Below are 16,317 nucleotides of genomic sequence, written 5' to 3' on the forward strand. Positions count from 1 at the left end.
ATGGAATAACACACGCCACAATGGCTGGACGCGTTGCTGGCATTCGTTAGAGGCTGCCGGTGCCAACCTTCAGCGGTGGGGTCAGTTTCGATTCAACCAGGTTACGCATACTCGAAATTTACCATTATTAGATACATGTATGGGTATTATGCATGTACTCATTACTCGTCTATGCCCTGTAATGTGAAATAAATAATGAGCGAAGAATGTTCCGTGTTTATTCATACACGCATATAGATATACCTATATGTATTATACGTAGACTTGAGTCCAGTTGCATGACAATTATCTTTTGAATGTTGTATTGCCTTACAGCGCCTTTTTTCTCTTCCTTCCGCTCTCCGTCCTCCTTTCACCAGCTCTACAACAGAGTATACAATATTTTTACCATACTTTTTTACTTGTACACATATCAATCAGCAATATCTTTTTCTTCTTTTTGATAGATTTTATCTGTCAGCTCTAGATTTAGTGCATGCAGGATGCATTTTTTCAGACGCTTCCGGAATTTGGGCAATACAGTGATTAACTTTACCATTATCATAAAAATAAAAATTGTATACTTACATACAAATAACAGAGTGTAAAATTTGTATATACAGTGTACACACGTGTATGCATGTCACAGAATACCTACAAATATAGCCGCACCGCATCGAAAAGCGAATACGCATATTCTATAAGCAACAGGTGGAGGAAGTGTCGTTCAGTAAAATAGATTTGCGAGATGAGCGGGGAGAAGGAGGCATATGTGCCGCAAACGTTATCCTCTTCTATCTACATATCGCTCTCTCTCTCTCTCTTTCTCTCTCTCTCTCTCTCTCTCTCTCTCTCTCTCTCTCTCTCTCTCTCTCTCTCTCTCGCGCTACATAATATTCATATAGCTCTGTTGTTTCACGAATATAACATACTACACTGCATTAGTAGAATTGCGCATTGACGTGACATAATGGTTACTCCTGCACATGGCGTGCAATAACATTCTAGTAGTGGAGTATGATAATCAATGCCCGCCAGTACTATTAGTGGAAAATGCAATCGGCTCAATCTACGAGCTATCTTACAAGTTCTTCTGTATATTGACCGGGCTCGCTAACGTAAACGCGTGGTATATTATACATTTTACTTCGCTCGACAAACGGGAGTCTGTTGTATGCATTACATGTAATCTACTACGCAAGATGCTGAACGTACTGTTCTGTAATGCGAGTAGTCACTTGTTCCCAGATGTGTTTCAATTTTTCAGTAGCGGAAGTTAGTGACTTTGAATGTTCCTTGCCTAGCCACCACATTGACGGAAGAAACTTTACTAACTTACCAAAGAATCCTGCTAGTACTTATAATACATCTCGTCAATAGCAGTGAGTTGGTAATTTAAAAAAACTGAAGAGCCATCTGGGATTCGTTTTTAGCAGAAAACTCACGATAGTTCTCCTCCAAACGTCATCTGCTAAACCATTTTATGACAATTGTAACCAGAAATTGGCATTTGAATAATATCGTAGTTATTCATGTACATACACATATACATATATCACATTGTATAGCTCGTACATACATGCATAAAAATAAACGCAGGCGCTTATGTTTTATCATCTATAAGCAAGTATGAAAATTCGAACCCCTCAATGCGGATCTGCTACTATAAGCCTGGTACTAATACGGCATATATTAATACTTGTTGAAATCACATGTGCATAACATCATTTATTATTCTATGCATAAGCATACCCCCGACCTCTCTACTTTCAGTGGGTTGAATACCGGGAGAGCTCCTCGAGGGTTAACCATGCGAGCGATTTCTCGCCAGAAGATAGGCAACTAAAATTACATCTGGAATACTTACTGCGTGTAATATGTAACTTCGGTTGCCTATCTGCCGTCGATCATCCTATATGCTTTTGTACCCGGTGTTCATAGGGATATGTGCGGATCGTATGCATGTGGATAAGTTACGAATATCTCCAGATGCTGACCAGCCAAAGAGGATAGGGTCGGATGAGATTCCTATAAACCTGAACCGATTCACCTATATGACATTTTTAAGAAAGATAATTAGCAGCGCTGGCAGGTAACACACGTGGTGTCGGTTCAACTACGGTTTTGTGTACAGGTCTGGTAACGGTGGATGGCGGAGGAGGCCTTCATTTTAAACCTAGTTTTGTCGTTCGAACTCTGGCCGTCGAAAACGCTCACAGGTAGGGTTATTTCAAACCGTAGGTACATAACCTTATTCTCGGTATCCGACCAAAAGCCATCAACCACAGTTCCAGTCCTAGATAAATATAAAACGGCAAAGCCGAAAGCTAATCACTAAATAAGTAATTATAATAAAAACCAAATTCTGTCGGATCCAGTTACCTGTATTCAATTACACCTATTACTTAGTCAAGATAATTGTACAAATAGAAAAATTGTTTCAATATTCTGCATAAAATAACCGTTGTTAATCCCAATTTTTCCATTGTGAAATATCAAAGTATATGAATATAACACGCCACACTTCTGTATACATCGTTATCCGTGTAACCGTGGATAGAACAACCAATTTGGCCCCAGAACGAGGGCCTTTCCCACCACTGGAAAATTAGGGTCATTCCCAGACCTGTATACAAAATCGTGAGATTGACGCACCGCTGCCGCGCTGGTTTTACAGGTTAGAGACTGCTAGTGCCAACCCTGTATCACCAACATGTACTTAACCGTATAAACTGTGTTTTCGTGATTTTCTGAATATAATAATCATAATCACACCAACCCCCGCCATACTTAATAGAATATGTCCCCATGAGCGGTTAGGCTCGAGTGGGGCAAGGAAGAGAATGGATGAGCGACAATCATTATGCTTCTGCAGCAGTCTCAAGATGTTCAATAGAAATACGTGCTGATTTTTATTTCACTAATTACAATTGAACCGATTACTCAGGAACGCTTATAATTAACTCACAGGTACCTACGATCGATTTACAAACGAATCCTTATCAGAAAATTAGAAAAAAAAAGACTGCTTCGTCAGCTAAGTACATACCTATTGGTCCCCATTTCGGAGCGGCTGAAGCCATGGGGGTCAAATTCGACTTTTTCCGAGTGTACATTATGTATAACGCACAAATTCCAGTACGACATATGTATGTGTGTATATACATGCATACACTGTTGTACCTGACAAGCACCAAGCCCAATTGCTATTCCAAGTGTACCCGCATCGTGCACGTGTAATATACTAGCCTGGAAGAGGGGAGACCGGAGCAGAGTCGCGTATTCCTGTTGAGTGTATAGCCTTTTCTGTACCCTCTCAGTAGCTGGGTAATCGGGAAGAAGTTAAGGGGGAACGGTGCACGCCATGGCTACCTCATAATATATAATTTACTCATTTATTGTTGCTCAAGATGATAAATATCTCCACACTGGTGTAAATAATTTATACCTATACTCCTGCATGCGTAATTGTGGTTAGCTTTTGAACATGGTCGTACCAAACATTCTGCTGCACGACTGTTAATGTTTTCACCGAAAGTATAATCTTCGGCTTCATGGAACTGGCTATACGTATGTATGTATGTATATGTATATATATAATTGCCCAGCGAGAACGACCATTCATGTGCTATTGAATCAGAAAAGAACAACTTGTACTACCGGCGAATACTACAGACGTTCAATTAGCATGCATTTCAATACGTATACGATTACCGGATATGAAATATTTGAAAAAAACTACCACAAACCAGAATATTAGAGTCACTAAAGGAACTGCTTTGAATTGAAGAATGTCATAGAGGTCAAAGCTATGATTTTATCTTGCGAGACGTTACTTCGGATATCAAGGACTACTGAAGTGACTGGTCCAAAAAATTGATTTTTTTCTAAATGCACATATATAATAGCCATAGAAAGAGGAAGTAAGACCCCTGTTATAATTTGAGCTCTTAATATTAATATTTGGTGGTTCCTGAAGGCAATTTTCCATTTTGTATCACATTAACACGAGAAAATAATTTTAGTTATTTCTGAATTTTGTAGCTCACAATCAGCAACGAGGCAATGCACATAAATGTCCGATACATTTTTGTATAGGGAATTCAATGCTATACAAAAAAGGTCTCTTATAATTTTTTCGTAACCAAACTGTTTAAAAAGTTATCCAACGTTAAATTTTAAATTACGTGAAAATTCAGTTTTTCGAGATTAACAGCGAAAATACTAGACTTGTCACAAAATATAGTGCGTCTTTTATTTTGTAAAACATTTCAATTGCTATAAAATCATGTCATTCAATTAATTTTCAACTGAAGCAAATTAATTTTTGTTAAAAAAAAGTGCTTTTAAAGTGGAATTTCGTATATTACGTATTATTACTTGTAATAATAACAGAACAAATTTGCTCAAGTTGCAAATTAATTGAATGTCATGATTTTATAGCGGTTGAAATGCTTGACAAAAAAAAAACCGGCAATATTTTATGATAAGTCTAGTATTTTCACTGTTAATCTTGCCAAAAAGTACATTCCTAAATTATTTCAACTTTAGACTAAAATAACTTTTGAAAGAGTTTGGTTATCGAAAAGTTGCAATAGACCTTTTTTGTAAAACATTAAATTCCCTACAAAAATGTGTGTCAGAAATTTATGTACATTGCCTCGTTACTGAGCTACTAAATTCAGAAATAATTGATTTTATTTTCTCGTATTAATTAAATGGAAAATGGAAAATTGCGTTCAGGAACCACTAAATATTAACATTAAGGGCTGAAATTATAACAGGCGTCTCATTTCCTCTTTCTAGAACTATTAAACATGTGACTTTGAAAAAATAATATAGTTGATTTTGTGAACCAGTCTAATACACATGGACCAATCAGCCTTGCCTCCTTTCGCGTTACCCTCATATTTGCAATCGGGGGCACTCATTAATCACGTGAGACTCACGAGGGGGGGGGGGGGGGGGGGAAGTACTCGAAAAAAAGGGAGGGGTCTCGGGCAATGTCACGTGTATTTTTTGGTGCATTTTCTCTAAAAACACCGAGTATATTTAGAGATTTTTATTGGTTTTATCACATTTTTAACCCATGCACGCGAGTAGTCGATGGGCGAGAAAAATCACGTGATAACGGGCAAGGGGGGCGGGGGTTCACCGAAACCTCATGTGTGATCACGGAGGGGCAGAGGGGGGTCTAAAATTGATTATAAAGGAATCACGTGATTAATGGTTGCCCCCGTTGCAGATGTTCTTACTACGGAAAGTAACCCAGACCGTTTAGAAAATCTTAGACGAAAGAGGGAAGTAGCTTGCGATTTAAAGTATCCTGGATTTATTGACAAGTGTTGCAGGGGTTTTGAGCATGACATGAAAACTATTCAAGATACTTGAGTATCTTTAGCGAACCCCCTAAGAATTACGACCTCTAAATGCAGTGGGCGGGACAGTGAACTTATAAAAAATTATCCACGATGAGTGTATTCTAAATATTAGAATTAAATAATTAATCAAAAAAACCAAAAATCCAACTACAGAAAAAACATAACAAAATGCAATTTTGATGAAACAATTAAAAAAAAAAACATTTGAAATCTTCTCCAATGTTTGATACCGAGTCAAGCATTCTTCCTCAACTAATTCACGTAATATTTACTTGAAAATAGGAGGGAGATAAATAAATAATATAAGAAATATCGCTCTAAATTTTTGACCATTTTAATGCATATGTATATAAATGTTTCTTGGTAGCAGCGGTCAATCGAATCAAACCTTAACGACTTGACGATTCGATCCCTTGGAGAGAATCCTCTTCAGAAGGACTTTTTAGACTTATGGTTGCCAAAATTACAATGAGACCAACAAGATATTTCCATTTTCGATAGTCCTAGGCAATATATTTTACATGCCTGGGTTACTCAATGGTCTGTTGAAAAGACATTGGCAAGATCATTCACAATTAATAAAACTTCTGAACTCGGCTCACGCTTTTCATGCCCGTCGCGCGGCATTAAGCCTTGAGATTATCTAAGAACTGAGTACACTATAGGCTATGTAACTCTGAGGATGACTTTAGTACTGTGCTGGATGAAAATCGGCTAATCAGTTCAGGTAACCAGTGGTAGTTGAATCAACATAGTTATAAAAACGATAAAAAATTTTACATTTTTCGATGATAAAAATTTATATTATAACAGAATATTTAAGTTCCACGACAGTGTGGTGTCCGACATCGCGATGTTTAATAGCGGTATTTTCAAACCATAAATCCGCAAGTACCATGAACGTAGCACGCCTACGTGTGTTTCTGCCGATCCAAAGCTATTGTATCGGCACATTGTTATTTATGTTTATAAAACGGATTATGCGCTCTTTGATGAAATTCATTTGCTTGCCGGAATAATGCGAGAGCATTTATGGGGTGAGTTTCTGCAGCGTGCTGTTTCTGTTATTATCAAGGATCAATAGATACATTTATTTCGAACTGCTGAAGATAATTTAATCTTTCTCCCATACTCGTGCAGATCATCGGTATAGTAGTGTCAACTGATATTGCACTCTAGTCTGGATATTAAATTTGGAATTGATCAGAGTTTCATTTATTTCATTCAGCTGAAGGCAACGCGCTTGGGTGAAGAACAATGAGCAAATTATGTAGACGCATAATGCAAGAATGACCATCATTTTTATTGAAACACGGTCCCTCTCTCAAAATCTTATCACCATGATCAACCGATCAACACCGACATTAGTAAAACAGAGGTCTAGCTCAAAACCCTTCAACAGACGTAAATAATTCCAAACAACCCCCGTATATACCCAAATAGTCTATCCTTATACATATATGCCTGCAATATACATGAAAAATTATATCTCGTACATACAGGTATACATATAACGTATGCCGAAGAGTTGAAATCAGTGGGTGGACAAATTATCATTGCACGTGGGATTTATCACACTACTGCTAATGACTAAAGCTACAGTAAAACGGACCGTCTGTCGATCAGCCCAGATCTTCCATATTTAATAGAACTTGTCGATGTTCGTGTATGCAGATGACTATTATCCTGTATTATATTATATTATATTTCCTGGTAACTTCGGCGAAGCAGCATCAGTAGTATCAGTTGTATATGTATACACATATTGCTTGTATTGTCGCACACGACCTGAACGACAACGACGATGACGACGAGGACGACGACGACTGGAATAATCACACCGCTCACCTGCTTTATTTTTACCTATACGGGTCTATGAAAAAACTAGTTATAATAAATCTGCAATAAACTCTACGGGTTGTATGGGATGTATACACTGCACCATATCTAAATACAAATAATCGTCGTACAAGTAACAAAATTGCGTTTTATACATATACATATATTTACAGTCAGCAGCATTTCTGAATGGAGTATAACATAAAAGTAACGCATCCCTCATTGCCCGCCATGTTGTATATATACACACACACATACACACACGCGCGCGCGCGCGCGCGCACGCACATACATACATGCATACATACATACATACATACATACATACATACATACATATATATATATATATACACACACACGCGCGCACGCACGTGCGTGTGTGTGTATGTGTGCATGTTAAGATGAGGAATGTTTTTATTTTTGAATTTCGTTCGTCAATAATGTCTCTTCACTGTATCATTCAATTTTCATTACTCTCATTATAGTATACATAATTTATAAACATCATATTAACGCTGTGATAGTGGCTTCTGTGGGCTTGATGTTGAATTATCTTTACCGTTATACGGTGGTTATTAATCGAATTCTTGTCTGGTTTATAGGGTAAATTTTTCCGCTGCAACGACCGCTCGAAAATGACGGAACTGGATTGCCAGTGAGTACCATGCACATGATAGGCAATGTTTATACCATATGAGTGAAACCGTTCTTATTATCAGTGCGCATTTCTTCTGGAAGTCGCATTCGCCAATAATATAATCAGACTTGGTAGATTAAGTGCCGACTTCTCATACGTGAGCTTTGTCATCTTTCCATGCAGGCAATGAGTTGGAAACCATCTTCAGCTGTTAATCACAGTTTATGGAGGTTATGTAGGACAAACGAATTTTTAAAGATTATATCGGATCTTAAATAGTTGATGCAGGGGTTTGCTAAGGCTTAGCACCATTTTATCGTTAACTAACTGATAACTGATGACTGCTGCAAATCGTCATAACAGCACAATTTCATTTCGTCACTCGATGAAGAGGGAGAATTTTACATCTCATGCTCTGTGTCTAGTACACTTTGGGACAATGAATCTGAGACGACTAATTTTTTACACTAGACAGTTATGTTGGCAACACAGCGAAACCTGAAGCGCCATAGTGGGCCGAGCGCGAAACAAACTCAATCTCAATAAACATAACACAACCCATGATCATCGAATCTAATCTTAGAATACCGCGTGGATAATGATTTGTTGACGTGTCAATCCAACATGGTATTCTAAGGTTAGATTCGACGGTCATGGGTTATGTTATGTTTGTCGAGATGGAGTTTGTTTCGCGCTCGGCCGACTATGGCGCTGTAGGTTTCTCTGTATTGCCAACATAACTGTCTAGAGTAAAAAAAAAAAACATGTCTGCAGTTCGCACGTGGTAGAAGTGAAACCTTCAGAAACTAAACTGCGAGAGAATAAGGAGAATGAAGTACCAGGAGTGGAATAATTCTTCGTTTCATCGAGTTTAAAAACACTCGCGTATTAAAGAAATTTTCACCAACGGCACTAAAGAAGTTTTCACTTCAAAATTAACCGTCTCAGATTCATTGTCCCCAAGTGTACGTTGGCTCGGCTGTCCGCACGAATAAGAATTATTGGCTTCATTAGCAATACCTACGATTACTGCCATTACTGCCACGAAATTCAGTTCCATTTGGCATATAATATGGTCGTCGTAGCTGTAATTATCATACTTGAGTACAAGAATATGGTTGGTATCCTACTTTTATACCTTTTGACAGTGGCTACATTATCTAAACATACGAATAACGTATCGACAATTTTTTTGCTTCTACCAGACAAAAACCGCGGCACGATTTTTCCCGACAGACAATAACAATAATAATAATATTTATTCGGCAATTTGGCTTCACACAGTATACCATATACATTTAAATTATGGTATACAGAATAGATTGGATTATTATGCGCATGCGCCGTCACTCAGCCTGCCAAGTTTCATCGTTTCCTCTCGGTATATGACTTTACGTTGTACACATGTGGACTTCGATTCTGAGACGATTCATATTTTTGGACAAGTCGATTATGTTGGCAATGGAGAGCCAGCCTTTATGCAGCGCAACCGCCGCCGGTCGCGAAGTAGACTCAATTTTCGTTAACATAACTCAGAGCATTTGAATTTTGTACTGTTTCGTTATGTTATGTTAGCAAAGATTGAGCCTGTTATGACTGTTTCGGCTGTTTCGAAATCGGCCGGTGGTGGCACTGCGGGCTCATACTCCAGAGCGAACGTAACTAACTTGTCCAAGAAATTAGCCGTCTCAGAATCCGTGTCCACGTGTGTACTTGCATATGCAGACATGTAGGCATACCGATAGTCTCTGGTGAAAGTGCTGCTTCGAGCCACTTAGCACAGCTACGCGGCACAGCCAGCTCCAACGCAAGCATAACTTTTACGGGAGCCGAGCGTGACAGACAAATGCTGCGAACGAAAATTTGTGCATGTGTTGGCGCTGGCGGTAACTGCGTGACTCGGGGTCAGCACTTTGGCTAGCGACTCCCGGTATACGCACTATGTCGGCTATACTATAGGTATGGGCACCTATAATTTGGCGAACGAATGTGGGAACTTTAATTGATAGCCATTAAGTTATGATTAAAACTTGATTTCGCATCAAAACGTTTATACAGGCTAAATTTCGATTTTTTCAGAGGCACGTATCTCGCGTTCGACGACGGTGATATCAATAAGCCATCGGTTGAGAATCGAAAATGGGACCAGAATACATTTCACTTTGATAACGTTGCTAAAGCTATGCTGACTCTGTTCACGGTGTCAACGTTCGAGGGCTGGCCCGCGTAAGAATTAATCTTATACGAATATTATTACATAACTTAACTCGATTATTAATATACTTCTATGTCCAAAGGCAATACTTGCGTGAAGTGCATACACTAATCGCAAGAAAAGAGGCTATCAATTAAAACGGGCTTAATCCCATTATGTACACCTATATAAACGTCATCCAACTATCAAACCATCCAACGACTGACTCTACCTTTACACTAACTACAATGAAACCCTGATTTCATACAAAATCTAAATTTCCTCCGCCTGGGACGCGCTAACCTGTATATGCAACTTGAATCTATAGTCTCTGCTCAACCATACACCTACGTCAACGCTAACTGCCAACTGGGATAGCTAATTTCCTATGGTCCTATTCGAATGATTCGTACCTGGATTCAATGAGTTTCACGTGTCAAAGTAAAATGCTGAAAAACATTCTGAATTTTATTAATATTTTTCCTATGGCTGTTCTACACTATACTATACAACGTTCACTCAACATAAGACGAGAAAATTCATTTTCTATGCATGGGTTCTTATGGGAAACCTCATTAAATATTGCGTTTTTAATTACGAATAGTTAGTGAAACAGATGAAAGTTGAACGAAAACACTAGCAAAAAATATTGGACTCTTCACCGGGTGATTTTCACCTCGAGATCGGCAAAAATCACCCCCCTATAATATCTGCGGCAAAACTGACCTTGAAACTGGTATTTGAGATCGGTGTAAGTAAAAAAGTGGGTTTAACTGAAACAATTCTCTTTGTCAAGAGGAACGAAAGACTCTTTGGAATCATGGCTCGTCAAGGAATCGTTCTCATCGAAAGAACTCACACGAAGGGAAAGGAATTCTTGAACCAACAAAATAAATTTTGTTAGAGTCCATTTACTTTAATTAAGTATCCTTTTTTTTTGTTCCGAATACGAAGGCATCAATAAAACAATTTCGATTCAATGACTTAATGACATCAATTACGACGATTACCCTGATAGAATTAAAAACGATTGCATGTGAAATATCCCGACGAACAATAACTATGATGTTTAAATACTTTCAATCATAAATGAATGTGTTTAATAGCAACGCAATCATTATGCCCACAATGAAATTGAGTCTTGCACATCGAGAAATTACTATGGAAAATGATTATTAAGCCCTCATTGCCCAACCATTTATCTTCACTGACAATAGTGGTACTTCTTAATTACCTTAGTTGAAAGGGTAAAAAAAATAATGCTCTCCGATAGCTAGAACCGATGATGCCTAGATTATACACTGTCGTATAATTATTAATTCCAGATTACTGCAGGTATCCATTGATTCGAATAAAGAAGACAACGGACCCATCCACAACTTTCGACCAATAGTTGCCGTTTACTACATCGTATATATCATTATCATTGCATTTTTTATGGTCAACATATTCGTAGGCTTTGTTATAGTGACATTCCAAAACGAGGGTGAGCAAGAATACAAGAATTGCGAATTGGATAAGAATCAGGTGAGCACTGGAGAAAATATCTATATTTTCATCAGTGTATGCGGCGCAGGATATTTATGTACATACCTACCCTGCACTGGCATGCGGCAATATTTTGTTATAATTATTGAGTAACTTGACAAACCTCACATAGGCATAGGTGAACCATGCATTTATACATGTCTGTACAGCATTGTATACGTACAATATCCCTTCATTATCGCAGCGCAACTGCATAGAGTTTGCACTAAAAGCGAAACCGGTACGGCGTTACATTCCCAAACATCGTATACAATACAAAGTTTGGTGGTTCGTCACATCACAACCGTTCGAATACACCATATTCACCCTCATTATGATAAATACGGTCACTCTGGCGATGAAATTCTACGAGCAGCCACAGTTTTACACGGACGCCTTGGACATACTGAACATGATTTTCACAGCAGTCTTTGCTCTTGAGTTCGTGTTCAAGCTAGCCGCATTCAAATTCAAGGCAAGCATGTGATTTTTATTCTATTATACAGCCGTTATCAAATTAATGTTTAAAAATTCAACATAACTTGTATATAATTTGATCGTAGAATTACTTCGGAGATGCCTGGAATGTCTTTGACTTCATCATTGTACTAGGAAGCTTCATAGATATCGTGTACTCCGAGGTCAGAGGGGTACGTACACTTCGAAATAAACTCAAATTTGAATCGTCAAAGCTTTCAAAAATGTTTGCAACTGTAAAAACATTGTAACCTTTACCGATTGGAATTGCTTCAGGGCGGATCCAGTATCATCTCCATAAATTTTTTTCGCTTATTCCGCGTGATGCGCTTGGTGAAACTCTTAAGCAGAGGGGAAGGTATCCGAACTTTGTTATGGACATTCATCAAGTCTTTCCAAGCTCTACCATATGTCGCTCTTCTGATCGTAATGCTGTTCTTCATATATGCTGTTATCGGGATGCAGGTAATTATAATGGCTCATGCATGAACCAGATGAGGAGTCTACCGATTTAAAAACTTATGATTAACATGATCACATCACCTCTAGTTTTCCGTCGTTGTTTGCATAGTAAGATAGTTTCTTAATTGAAATTTCACTCGGAAGGTAGCAGACAGCATTTCTTTTATTTTTGTTTTTGTTTTTCGATGAATGTACAAATATTCTAAATTAGTTGGTGAAATTTGCTGCCTTGATTTACCTTGTCTATCCTTCAATTGAATATCCAATAGTATTCGTAACATTCATTTCTTGGTCTCATTTTCGAGCTGAAGGTAAAGTTTGTGGCATTACTACGATCAAATCTACAAATTCTGGCATAACACTCTGAAACAAGATAATTGAATGTATCTGTACTTGTATCATGCTATATAACCAGAGTTGTTCTTTTCAACACTCCCCTAAAGCCATAACACAGAGCTGTCTCTTTGCCCTGCAGCTATAGTAGATGTATACATATACGTATATATACGTTTGAAGTAGTAACTCTGCGCGTAAAGCGAGCCCAGGAATGACCATCATTGTTTGGTTTACCAAGCATCCTAGTGATGCTCGGCTCGCACAAAAAAAAAAGATTGCATACGTTCATTCCACCTCTCGTTGTATATTATAAAACTACCTTATTGTTATATTGCAAGCAAAGTTATATATAGCACTACTTTTGCACTCAATAGTACAAAGAGAAAAAATCATTCCATTTTATGAAAATGTAATTATAGTTAACCGCCTCTGCGCACAAATAGCAAGTCCGACTTTTTTTCGTAAAAACTACGTCGGTTGAGACCAAAATCTGTTCATTCGTTCTCGAGGTATCGGCCGACAAACAATTGATAACACATACACCTGTCCACCCCGAAAAAGGGAAATCTCATGAGAACTCTACTTTTTATTTTCTAAATAGTTAGAAAAGGGAGCCGCTAGAAGTTGAAAACAATGCGAGAGTGCGGCGTTATTAATAGTATTTTAACGGACTGAATGATGACGCATTTCATATAGACGTTGCAACCGTATAATAATTACTTAACGTACAGGTATTCGGTAAAATTGCCCTTGACGACGATACAGAGATACATCGCAACAACAACTTCCAAACGTTTCCGCAATCTGTTCTGGTCCTATTCAGATCGGCTACAGGTAAATGCTCAACATAAATATATAGTAGTATACTTGTGTGTACGTTAAGGGAACGCTAACATTGTACCATAAAAATTGTTGTCAAATAAGCTGTTTACAACCTAAAGAAACGAAATATCACTCATGTCAATGCTTGGGCCATTTACAGGTGAGTCTTGGCAGGATATCATGATGGATTGTGCGGCACGAGGGAACGAAGTAAAGTGTGACAATAGAAGTGACGAAAGAAATTCGACTGGATGCGGGTCAAACATTGCGTTCCCGTACTTTATTTCTTTTTACGTACTCTGTTCCTTTCTTGTAAGTAGTGCCGTTCCCACGTACTTAATTTTTTTCTATGTAGACATTGCCTTATTGCTAGTTGCGTTGCACAATATTGTCGGCATATGTGCATACCGCAAAAGTTGAGGAGAAAGCATAATGCTTGTTTTGTCCGTTGTCAAATTCATCTGAATAATATTATAATTTGCAACACCTGCTTGTAAAGTTATATTGTCTGGAGCGTGCGTAAAGAGCCCCATTTCCAAGCAGTGCAAAAATATAACGTTGGTATATATGGGATGTCACTGCCACCGTAGATGTTGCTCAGATCAAACTTTTTGCGCAGGTGTTGCTAAAAATATCGTGTGTGACACGTGCGGATAACATTTTCCGCGTTCGTTAGATCATATATTATATACGTTGGTACTGGGATATTACAGATTATCAACCTGTTCGTAGCAGTTATAATGGATAATTTCGATTACTTGACCAGAGACTGGTCTATACTTGGTCCGCATCATCTCGACGAGTTTATTAGACTGTGGTCCGAATACGATCCCGACGCCAAGGGCCGTATCAAGCATCTTGACGTTGTTACTTTGTTACGTAAAATATCACCGCCATTGGGATTTGGTAAACTTTGTCCCCATAGAGTTGCTTGCAAGGTGAGACGCCAGGAAGAAAATTAGTAGCTTTTCTTCATTTGTCGATTTTGAAACATGATGTCCAGAACTTCATCGATGTCTCGCTCGATGTTGCATATATCATCGATTTCTATACCTATTTCTTTGCAGCGATTAGTGTCGATGAACATGCCCCTTAACAGCGACGGTACTGTATTATTCAACGCAACCTTATTCGCAGTTGTGCGAACCTCACTCAGAATAAAAACTGAAGGTAATATCGATGATGCAAACGCGGAGCTGAGGGCTGTAATAAAGAAGATATGGAAGCGAACCAGTCCGAAACTATTGGACCAAGTCGTACCACCTCCCGGAGGTCGGTATCAAATTTTCTCTCAATTCCCATAATTCATCCTTCAATTGAAGAAATCCCAATAACGATAACAATAATGATAATAATATCGAATTTGCCTCTTAAACTTCAGTGGACGACGAAGTTACAGTTGGTAAGTTCTACGCCACGTTTCTTATTCAAGACTACTTCCGACGCTTCAAAAAACGAAAGGAACAGGAAATGAAAGAAGGTGACAAAGACTGTCACAACACGGTAACCTTGCAGGTCAGTGATTTACTATAGAAAGATGTATCTGTGCTAAAACAGAGCAGTAAAATGTTTCAAGAAATAACTAATTCGATCAACTTTTCATTCCTTGGATCTACTGATTCTGATGTGACAACTTGCGAACGGGTACACGCATTTACGAAAGCGTAGCAAATTTCAACACATCTGCATGTGATAAAAATGCGTCTTAAAAGAATATCATGAAGAAATAAAAATTCACCATTCCCGACCCATTAGTACTGACTGATTTGAATTTTTTTAACTCGGTTTCCGTAAGCAATAAAAACAGAATGAACGCGTGTATGGATTGCACATTTGTTATAAAATTAATTTAATCAGAATCTTCTTGAAGGATAACTGGTTATTGAGTACAGATTTCAAACAATATCTATATATGCCAAGACCGTGCGGCATATGCCTCACCTAATCACCCAATGAAGAATGTCTCTAAAAATTCCGACTTTACAGTCCTAGTGTCGTCTAACAAAATTTTCTTACAAGGCTGGTTTGCGAACGCTTCACGAAGCTGGACCAGAACTAAAGCGAGCAATTTCTGGCAACTTGGAAGAGCTGCTGGACGATAATCCTGAACCAACGCACAGGGTAAGCCCTGGGTTTACAATCAGTGTAGATTAGATGTATATGTATGTATAATATATACGAATGATTGAATTCGTCGAAGTTGGTCGGGTTTTTTGACATCAGTTTATTAATTACGACGTTTTGATCGGGCTATCCGCCGATCTTCATCAGGAAAATATTGATATCCTACAGGCATTTACAGGTGTTTACATATTCGCCGTTGTGGAGGAAGTGATGTACATGTAAACACCTAATGCCTGTATGATGTCAATATTTTCCTGATGATGATCGGCGGGTAGCCCGATCGAAACGTGCTAATTAGTAAGTTGATGTCAAAAAACTAACCGACTTCGACGAATTCAACATTTCTTAAAAAATTTCATGGTCACGAATTCTTCAATTATATAATATATGTTTATTTACTTTCCAGAGAAATCACTCATTGTTTGGTAGCGTCTGGTCCAGTATGCGAAAAGGGCACCACAATTTTCACCGAGCCAAATCGTTGAAAGTTGATTCGACCGTTTCAAAGGTGACGCGAGTTCATTCGTATTCCCGAT

The 16,317-nt window shown here is 38.2% G+C and overlaps 1 protein-coding gene and 1 long non-coding RNA gene across 17 annotated transcripts in view; one reads left to right on the plus strand and one right to left on the minus strand.

The window, feature by feature from the left end:
- The window catches only part of LOC107222683 (muscle calcium channel subunit alpha-1), a 75,745-nt gene that overhangs the window by 49,822 nt on the left and 9,606 nt on the right, over positions 1-16,317 (plus strand). For all 16 annotated transcript variants that reach the window (XR_006904636.1, XM_046741302.1, XM_046741298.1 and 13 more), the window contains 13 exons: positions 7,805-7,857; positions 9,919-10,065; positions 11,359-11,560; positions 11,766-12,035; positions 12,124-12,210; positions 12,314-12,502; positions 13,567-13,669; positions 13,818-13,969; positions 14,371-14,595; positions 14,725-14,929; positions 15,039-15,172; positions 15,677-15,778; positions 16,188-16,289. Coding sequence is in view for 15 of the 16 variants with exons in the window: in XM_046741302.1 (XP_046597258.1) it covers positions 7,805-7,857; positions 9,919-10,065; positions 11,359-11,560; positions 11,766-12,035; positions 12,124-12,210; positions 12,314-12,502; positions 13,567-13,669; positions 13,818-13,969; positions 14,371-14,595; positions 14,725-14,929; positions 15,039-15,172; positions 15,677-15,778; positions 16,188-16,289 (1,971 nt within the window). In the remaining variant the exon portion in view is untranslated. The remainder of the gene's footprint in view (positions 1-7,804; positions 7,858-9,918; positions 10,066-11,358; positions 11,561-11,765; positions 12,036-12,123; positions 12,211-12,313; positions 12,503-13,566; positions 13,670-13,817; positions 13,970-14,370; positions 14,596-14,724; positions 14,930-15,038; positions 15,173-15,676; positions 15,779-16,187; positions 16,290-16,317) is intronic.
- Positions 45-1,162, minus strand: LOC124294710. Its single transcript, XR_006904637.1, has 3 exons — positions 568-1,162; positions 244-361; positions 45-176 (listed from the first exon to the last, which is right to left on the minus strand). It is a non-coding gene; the product is annotated as an uncharacterized LOC124294710 (long non-coding RNA).

The sequence above is a fragment of the Neodiprion lecontei genome, chromosome 5, assembly GCF_021901455.1.
Source record: "Neodiprion lecontei isolate iyNeoLeco1 chromosome 5, iyNeoLeco1.1, whole genome shotgun sequence".
Classification (NCBI taxonomy): domain Eukaryota; kingdom Metazoa; phylum Arthropoda; class Insecta; order Hymenoptera; family Diprionidae; genus Neodiprion; species Neodiprion lecontei.